Source organism: Euphorbia lathyris, chromosome 6 (genome assembly GCF_963576675.1).
Source record: "Euphorbia lathyris chromosome 6, ddEupLath1.1, whole genome shotgun sequence".
In the NCBI taxonomy this organism is placed as follows: domain Eukaryota; kingdom Viridiplantae; phylum Streptophyta; class Magnoliopsida; order Malpighiales; family Euphorbiaceae; genus Euphorbia; species Euphorbia lathyris.
Genome location: NC_088915.1, coordinates 58183073 through 58192607, shown reverse-complemented (window position 1 = coordinate 58192607; position 9535 = coordinate 58183073). Strand labels below are relative to the sequence as shown.

At 37.9% G+C, this 9535-nt stretch overlaps 1 protein-coding gene across 2 annotated transcripts; it reads left to right on the top strand.

Moving 5' to 3' along the window:
- Positions 1–303: 303 nt before the first annotated feature.
- Positions 304–7540, top strand: LOC136232993 (probable leucine-rich repeat receptor-like serine/threonine-protein kinase At3g14840). Of its 2 annotated transcripts, XM_066022498.1 has the most exons (24): positions 305–559; positions 671–845; positions 936–1007; positions 1094–1162; positions 1234–1305; positions 1391–1462; positions 1566–1637; positions 1725–1796; positions 1895–1966; positions 2085–2153; positions 2241–2312; positions 2467–2538; positions 3434–3499; positions 4516–4581; positions 4680–4715; positions 4819–4859; positions 4950–5326; positions 5393–5588; positions 5727–5867; positions 6006–6124; positions 6218–6428; positions 6502–6739; positions 6825–6975; positions 7049–7540. In XM_066022498.1, exons 1-24 carry the CDS (start codon positions 451–453, stop codon positions 7388–7390), a joined length of 2982 nt encoding a protein of 993 aa, XP_065878570.1. In that variant the 5' UTR covers positions 305–450; the 3' UTR covers positions 7391–7540. The 2 variants fall into 2 exon arrangements, with proteins under 2 accessions (XP_065878573.1, XP_065878570.1); XM_066022501.1 differs by lacking the exon at positions 7049–7540 and having other exon boundaries at positions 304–559; positions 6502–6737.
- The last annotated feature ends 1995 nt before the right edge of the window (positions 7541–9535 follow it).

The following is a 9535-nucleotide window of genomic DNA, read 5'->3' as shown; positions in this document are numbered from 1 at the left end:
AAAAATTATTAAAAGTATCTAGTTTTTTTTTATGTCAAATAGAAAATTCCTTATATATATTTTGCTACGATTTAGTATGAATCCGTAGATTCTATTATTTTAATTAGTAAGTGGTGGAGATTACTTGAAAAACTGGACTTAATATAAAAATTAAAAAGATGTACTGAGCCTATTAACTCACATGGAATAAATTAGAAAAAAAGCATGTATAAAAAATTGACAAAAAGAAAAAAAGAACATTGAAATTGGCCCACCGTTTTGGAGCGGAGCTAATAAATTAATATAGATTTTATCACTATCTGCTTTTCCTTATGAGTGAATTGTAGAACAATGCTTCACTACCAAGTTCAAGCACTGGAATTCATTGAATAATATCAACTAGTTTGTGTTGAGCTGTCTAATAATCTCTCTATAACCTTTTCAAGCTTATGGACTGATTAGAGAACAAAGATGGCGAAATTTCCTCATTCTTTCACTGCCAATTTTGGCCGCTTTGTCGTGCTCCTGTTGCTAATAATTCAGACTGAAGCACAATCTGGGTCTCTTCCTCATGATGAAGGTATGACAAACCAACCATTTTCACTTTCATTGTTAAAAATTGAAGTAAAGTATCAATCTTGGGGATTACTCTTTTAATTAACCACTACCTGTCTCATATGGGTTTGTGCAGTGCAAGCACTGCGTGAAATTGCAGAACAAGTAGGAAACAAGGACTGGAATTTCAATGTAGATCCCTGCAATGATCCAACTTGGCAGACATCAAAATCTTTAGACCAGTCATGGTATAACAATAGTATCTCCTGCAATTGCACTGCCCTAAATGGTGTATGCCATGTTGTTAGCATGTACAACTCCTTCTCTCAGTGCTTGTTAATACCATCTATTGGGGATTTTTCTTCTTCTGATAGGTTGTTAAATTCTTGCTATATATACAGATCCATCAAAGGGCAAGGTGTTGCTGGTGTACTTCCACCATCAATTGTGAAGCTACCTCACCTTAAGATACTGTAAGAATGCTTCCAACTATTGTGATTTTTGCTTTCAACACCAAGAAATTGCAGTGACCTTTATTAGTTTCACTTCAAATTTGCAGTGACCTCTATGCTAACTACCTAAGTGGCAATATACCTCCTCAATGGGCTTCTACACGGCTGGAAACACTGTAAGCAGCCTCAGCCTCTGCAATTCCATCCAAGGATGATTAAATAGACTAAATAATTGCACATATTGCAGTTCAATTGCAGTGAACCGCTTAACCGGAGAGATTCCAAGTTATTTAGGGAACATCACCTCACTTGTATCCTTGTATTCATGTTCTCTCTCTCTCTCTCTCTCTTTCTGTTCAAATTTTTTGAAGATCCAGTAATTTTGATGGATAATATTCATTTAGGAACATTGAGAACAATCTTTTTTCTGGAACTGTTCCTCCTGAGCTTGGAAAATTGGTTAACTTAGAGTATCTGTTAGTCCCTCAGACCTTCTCACTGAAGTTTTTTCACTTTATTTATAAAAAGACAACAGTATGTAACATTGATATTTGGCGTGTTTCGTTTTGCTGGATGCAGTTTTCTTAGTTCCAACAATCTCAGTGGAGAGGTACCTATGGCTCTCTCCAATATGGCTAAATTAAGAACACTGTAAGTCCTAGCAACTTCATCTGTTAAGTACGGTGTTTCTATTTCCAAATATACATATGGATATCCTGAATATGCAGTCAACTGCAGTAGGATTAGCAGTAACAACTTCAGTGGGAAAATACCCAGTTTTATTCAGAGCTGGAAGCATCTTACAATCCTGTATGTCTTTTTGTATCTAAAAGTCTCGAATTTCGATATACCCAATTATAGTTTCCAAGAGAAATCATAACCCGCTTTTTGAATAATAATGACAACAGTGAGATCCAAGGTAGTGGTCTTGAAGGGCCGATCCCCTCAAGCATTTCTGCATTGAATAATTTAACTGATTTGTGAGTTGCCTCTTTTTCTTACCTGCATAACATGGTTGTGTTTTGTCCACTTTTTTTTTTTTTTTTTCTTTTTTTGTTTGCTTTTTTTAGTACTTTATTTAGAATTATGTGTATGCAGGAGGATTAGCAACCTACAAGGGGAAGGTTCTAAGTTTCCGGACTTAAATACAACGAACATGAAGTATTTGTAGGTCTTTCTTTACTTTAACACTCTGAAATCATAATAGTTTTGACCATAGTAGTTGAGCTTAATTGAAGATAATTTGTTCTCCAGAATGTTAAGGAACTGCAATATATCAGGTCCTCTTCCAGCCTATGTAACAGCAGATACACATCTCAAAATCCTGTAATGATCTGTTCCCTTACCTTTTTTTTTTCTCCCTTGAAATGTGTTTCTAAACTATAGTATTATTGAAATTTATTGTTAGAGCTGAAATTTACTGCTAAGAATTTAGACCTATTGTTGCATTCACTTGAAAAATAAAAATGTTTTCTTGCAGAGATGTTAGTTTCAACAGAATGTCTGGAAATCTTCCAACAAATTTTGAAACTTTGACAAGCTTAGAGATCATGTAAGCATTTCTGAACTTAATTGGCTGTCCTAGGCTGGTGTTTGTTTATATGCTGCAAACTCACTGAATACTCTACATCACCGACCTTTTCAGCTTTCCTACTTTGTCTGCATTCATTAATAAAAGGGTTAAGGTGCAAAAATACCCTTAACGTTTTGTGTCAGGAGCAATTTTACCCCTAACGTTGATAAATTGGGTCAATTTGAGAAATAGTTCATCAAACTGTCTACTCGGTCATGAATCTAGTCATTTACACTCCACACATGCGTTATTTTATCAGTAACAAATCACAAACATATGTTGGGATGTGAAAAAAAGAAGAAAAATATTAAAAACATACTGTATTTTATACGAATTAGACAAAAAAATTCAAAAAATTCACCGAATTTATAAATATTAATCTTCAATTTTATTATTAAATTACAAAAAACAAACATATGTTGGGATGTGAAAAAGATAAGAAAAATATTAAAAACATACTGTATTTTATACGAATTAGACAAAAAAAAAAAAAAAAATTCACTGAATTTATAAATATTAATCTTCAATTTTATTATTAAATTACAAAAAACATTATATCTTTTTTTAGAACAAATTGATATGCAATTGGTGCAAAATAAAGAAAAAAAATGACTATATTTTATAATAGTTTCTCAAATTGACCCAATTTATCAACGTTAGGGGTAAAATTGCTCTTGGCTTCCAATATTAGGGATAAAATTGCATCATTTTAGACGTTAGGGGTAAAATTGCTCCTGATCCAAAACGTTAGGGGTATTTTTGCACCTTAACCCTTAATAAAACCTCCATATATATTTCTTTCTTCTTTGCAGTCTTTCTTTGCAATGGTAAATCAAATTTTTATTAAAATAACAAGATTGTGATTCTTTGTTAGGTATTTGACAGGCAACTCATTTACTGGACCCATCCCAAATTGGATCAAGCAGCTAAATACTCGCACGTATGTTTGTTTTCACATCTCCTATATCAATTATGGAAAAAAGATCTATTGACTTTGTTTTATAATTTGTGAGTGAAGGAGATGCAATTCTATTACATAATTCTGCCATGTATGCATATTACATGTAATGATATGACTAGCATCTGCATACTATGTTCAGTAAGTTATTGATCCACTATGCATTTCCACCATATTGAGTTCTTGAAGAAACCAACTCTATAGCACAAGCAAATGTAAATGTGTTCTTAATTTTAGGTTTGGTTTGTTTATTTTTTTTCTCTGTTCAATACAATAGTACTCTTCAAATGCTCCGTTTGACTTGGCTGAATGACTCTATGCGCTTCCTTGTGACACACATCTATCGGGAGGGGAATCGAGCAGCTGATGTGCTGGCTCGGTTTGGTCAGAATGCTGAGGATATTTGTTGGTGGAATTCGGCACCATCTTTTTGCAACTCTTTTATTTCTGATGATTTTAATTTTGTTGAGTAATTCCGCTTTGTCGGAGATTAATATAAGATATATGATTGGGCCTTAACTATCGGTTCGAGCTTTTAGTTCAATCGGTTTCATGACATGGTATCAGAGCCCCTAGGACCAAACGGTCGAGGGTTCGAGTCCAGACAACCTCATTAATTTGTGGAATTAAAAACACATGGCGGGATACTTTGTTCTGTTTTGGAGTTTTTAATAATATTTTGGGGCTAGATTCTTGAGGGTTTTCGTGGGTGCCTGGTTCGGGCCCTCATCTTCTCCTCCCTGCTAGCCTCCGGCTTTCATTCAAAAAAAAGAAAAAAAAAACTTGGCTGAATGACAAGCTTCACTTTGCTTATACAATAGTTTCTGGATTTAGTTCATCCCCAGTTATAACAAGATTTATTTTAAAATGTTAGCCTTTTAGTGATAATATTTCTGCATTGTGCAAATTATTTTGTTGAACTGTCCTAATAATTAAGGTGATAACTTTTCTTTGGGTGCTTGTTGAGATTATAAAACAAACTTAATATTTGTCTGCAGTACAATAGATCTTTCATACAATAATTTCACTCCAAGTTCTTTGCCTGCTGCTTGTCGAGAGACACTGTAAGAACTGAAAAAGTCATTTTTCAATTTTCCATTTTGTCTAATCTTTGTATGAAGAATGTTACATTCCAAAACTGATACCTTTCATGGTGCATCAGGAACTTGTTCAGAAGCTCTTCTGGAGGGCAAAACAAGTGAGCTTCAATTACTTGTTTTTTTTCCCTCTTAAAATAAAGTTTAAGCCTTTCCCTCTGTATTTTTTCTTGGTAATCTTTTTTCTTCTGTACTACATCGCAGAACGGCTACGGAGTGCCTGAATGACTTTCCTTGTTCAAAAGGTTCTTATACTATTCTATCACAATGCATGATACATGTTACTAAGAATTTTAGTGATATTTGATACAAGTTAACATGTTATTTCTGTACAGTTCAATACTCTGTGCATATAAATTGCGGTGGACGAAGTACCACCATTGGAAGCATTACCTACCAAGGAGATGACGTGGCAGGAGGTGCCGCAAAGTATGTTCCTACAAAAGCACAGTGGGAAGTAAGCACTAGTGGACATTATTGGGATGATTCTACTTCATCAGATGACTACATAGCCAAAAATGTATCCATGCTCAGAATGGAAAACTCTGATTTGTACACCAGAGCACGCATTTCTCCTCTCTCCTTCACATATTATATACGTTGCCTAGCGAATGGGACATACAATGTGAAGCTTCACTTTGTTGAGATAGTCATCAGGAACGATACATCCTACCAGAGTCTAGGAAGACGGCTATTTGATGTTTATATTCAGGTAACTATCTCCTGTTGTTTGCTCTGCTGATATTGATTCTAGTTATATTGAATTAGTATTTTGCAGCATAAACGTGTGCTCAAGGACTTTGAGATAAAAAAGGAAGCCCAAGGAGTAGATAAAGTGCTTGTAAAGGAATTTACGGCGATTGTAAATGACGGGACTTTAGATATCCACTTCCGCTGGGCTGGAAAGGGGACAACACATGCCCCAATAAAAGCAACATATGGTCCTCTAGTATCTGCCATTGATTTGAAATCTGGCAAGTTCTTTTTCTTATGCTGACATTTTTGTTCCATTCAACACATAATTCTTACATCTCAGTGTAGACAATGGAAAATGGTATTTCCGCACACAAACACCTTCTTTATGAATCTGATCTTTCCCAAATTTGTCACAGAATTTAATCCTCCTAGAGAGAGCAAACACAACACAATTGTTGTGGTTCTTGTTGTAGTTTTGGCATTGTTATTGGTCCTCATGATTGTGGTCAGTCTTTGGTGGAAAGGATATTTGGGAGGCAGGAAATCAAAGGATCCAGGTACTCTGCATCATAGAATTAGAGTTTAATTTTGATTATCATATTATTGCGTGGGGTAGAATTTTTCCTTTTTTTCATTTTTCTATTTTAATCATAATGGCAATGTGATTCAGTTATTTATCCTGGTTCCTCATACAGAGTTAGTAGGGTTAGATCTACAAACTGGTATGTTCACCTTCAGACAAATTAAAGCAGCAACTCACAACTTTGATCCTGCCAACAAGATTGGAGAAGGCGGTTTTGGACCTGTCTTCAAAGTATGCTACAACTCTTTCATTCCTTAAAATTATTTTCATCATTTTATTTTACCATAATGCAAGATGAACATCACATGCCACTGCTGATTGCAGGGTAAATTATCAGATGGAACTACAGTTGCAGTTAAGCAGCTTTCTTCCAAATCAAAGCAAGGAAATCGGGAATTTGTTAATGAGATAGGCATGATTTCTGCTTTGCAACACCCGAATCTCGTTAGGTTGTATGGATGCTGTGTGGAAGGAAGACAACTATTGCTGGTATATGAGTACATGGAAAACAATAGCGTCGCACATGTTCTGTTTGGTAAGCTTACAATAACATCACACATGAATAAGTGAAAATTATCGGTAGGTTTATGTGAGTGTGCTTGTTATAGGTGAAAAGGAAGGGCAATTGCATTTGGAGTGGCCCACAAGGCATAGGATTTGTATTGGCATTGCAAAAGGCTTGGCTTTCCTGCACGAGGAATCCGTCATAAAAATTGTTCATAGAGACATCAAAAGTACTAATGTGCTCCTTGACAAGGACTTGAGTCCTAAAATATCTGATTTCGGTTTGGCTAAACTTGAGGAAGAAGATAACACCCACATCAGCACCAAAGTTGCTGGAACTGTGTGAGCAGATAACTAATGCTACTGCCTCATGTTAAATGTTTTTTTTATTATTATTTGATTCACACAATTGTCATTGTTACTGCAGAGGATATATGGCACCTGAGTATGCATTATACGGTCATTTGACCTTCAAGGCAGACGTTTACAGTTTTGGGATTGTGTTATTAGAAATTGTTGCTGGGAAAAACAACATGAAACATCGTCCGGACCAGAATTTCATATGCCTTCTAGATTGGGTAAGATTGAAAACCATCTACTTCAAGTAGACACAATCAGAATGTGAATACAGACAGGTTATGTTTATTTCAGGCACTTGTTCTGGAGCAAAAGGGGTACCTACTGGAGCTGGTTGATCCAAGATTGGAGTCCAAATTCAACAAGGAAGAGGTAAAAAGAGTGATCGAAGTAGCAATGTTGTGCACACATCCATCGCCAGCACTTAGGCCTACAATGTCAAGAGTGGTGAGTATGCTTGAAGGAACAGCTGATGTTCATGAGTTGGTAATAGATCCGAGTTGGGGAGATGAGTCGAGATTCAACGCCATACGACAACGTTTCCATCAACTTATGTACCATGATGACTCCAGTGCAAGTTGCTCTCTTGTTCCTTCATCAGATACATTATGGAATAGTTCAACATCTGGTATTTGACGGGCAACACATTTAATGGACCCATCCCAAACTGGATCAAGCAGCTAAGTACTCCCACATATGTTCGCTTTCGTATATCCTATATCAATTATGGAAGAAAGATCTGTTGACTTTGTTTTCATAATTTATGAGTGAATTTTGATTACACAATTCTTCTATGTATCTACATATTATGCTCAATAAGTTGTTGATCCACTCTGCATTTCCAGCATATGGAGTTTTTGAAGTAACCAACTCTTTAGCAGAAGGAAATCTGGATGGGTGCTTAACTTTAAGTTTGATTAAACATGCCCCAATAACAATATTGTCCACAAATAAAGCTTGTTGGTGATGTTCAAGATGTCGGAGATTAATAAAAGATCTATGATTGGGCCTTAACTATCAACTTGAGCTTTTAGTTCAATCGGTTCCATGACATGGTATCAGAGCCTCTATGACCAAACGGTCACTGTTGCAGTTGATTTTTAACTCTTCATCTTTAAATTTTAACTTAAATCTCAGCTAGGAGGTTGTTAAAGATGCTAACCCAGAAGGCGACATCGTTATCTCAAGCGATAGGTAGCTGGCAAGAAAGATCCATTGGAGAGCCACTTAGCCTCGAACCACAATGTACGTGGACAACGATTTAATGGACATGCTTGGATAGAATCCGCGCCCTATTGAGTCAATCATAGACTATTTCGTGGTGGAGGACCAGGCCTTAAAGATGGGCACCCAACTACAAATGAACCTGCAAGCCTCCATTAAAGCAGTCCTCAATGACAACATGTCCATCTTCGCTTGGAGCAGACCAGACATCACTGGAATCTCCCTTTCCCTAATGACATGAATTTCACCCTAATAGTGGGGCCTTCTGGTTTCTTCCAGCTTGGAGGATGGATCCCGTGGTCTATGAACCAGCTCGATTGGTCTAGCTTCTCTGGACGGGCCCCCAGCTCTAAGATCTTATCGATTTCTTTCTGCAGCTGGTTGTAGTTGTCGGTGGAGTGTCATGAGAACTTGTGGTATTTGCAATATTGCTCATTGTCTGTCGGGCTCTGACTGGCCTTTCAAAAGGTGGTTGATGATGTCCGCTCCTTCGTGGGAGTAGTTGAGTTGTTCGCTCGACATAGTGGACTTCCCTGTCGGATGCTTTTTCGGTCTTGTGCAGCCCTTTGCTATCACTATGATCAGACTCCGTTCGAGGCTGATAGGCCATAGGAGCTTCATCCCTTCTCCCGAATGCACCGTCTTTGGGCTCCGCGGGGGCTTTTCCCTTTTCATCTCTCTTGGAGTCCCCTCTAACATTGTCCTTCTCCAACTCTTCGTACCCCGGAGAGCAATCGCAATCATCGTATCAGATAAAAATTTAGGCCATGGCCATCAACTCTTCAAAGGATCAGGGCATCTTGTGAAAGCACTTCTGCTTGAGGGGTTCGCAAAAGGTACCCTTTCCGAGGACATCATGAGCGACTTCTAAGTTGAAGCACTTGACCTGTGACGCCAGATGGTGGAACCTTGATAAGAAGTTCCTAAGTGGTTCAGTCGGCCTTTGCCGGAGACTGTTGAGGTCAGAGCTGATCTTTTTGACTTTTTCCGTCACGGCGAATCTTGATAGGAAAAGGTCATTCAGAAGGTTGAAGGAATCAATTGACTCTGGCGTCAGGCCCTGATACCACTCTTGGGCACTACCGGACAGTGTAGTAGGAGATACTTTACACATTATATCATCATCCTTCAAGTTTAGGTTGATGGTGCTCATGAAGGAGGCCACATGGTCGTTGGGATCCTCGATTTTGGAGTAATAGCCCAGTTAGGGGGCTTTTCATTCCCTGGGAAATCTGGTTTCAATGATTCTTTGCATGAAGGGAGTCTGGCTAGAGGTGACTTTTCCTCCCATTACTTCACCAAGGGCTCGCTCGTCGAGGAAAATCTGGATTTTGGTTCCAGAAGGTCTTCCGTCTCCTAAGATGCCATGATGTGAGCCACTGGCATGCTTGCGGGTGCCGGCAGTGCGGACCTGTTTATTACATTCAGTTGCGGGGAAACCGGTTCCTTGGTCACGAACGTTGGCTCGCCGGCGGTGTTCCGATGACATTGTTGCTCCGCTGTGTTAGCTCTACTCTTCAGGAACTGCCAGATTTTGGTATTTTCTTCATGGAGATC

Coding starts and splice junctions, on each gene's coding strand:
- LOC136232993 (XM_066022498.1), top strand. CDS start 451: ATGGCGAAATTTCCTCATTCTTTCACTGCCAATTTTGGCCGCTTTGTC. Junction 1,797..1,894: donor TGGAAGCATCTTACAATCCT/GTATGTCTTTTT, acceptor TAATGACAACAG/TGAGATCCAAGGTAGTGGTC. Junction 6,429..6,501: donor CGTCGCACATGTTCTGTTTG/GTAAGCTTACAA, acceptor TGCTTGTTATAG/GTGAAAAGGAAGGGCAATTG.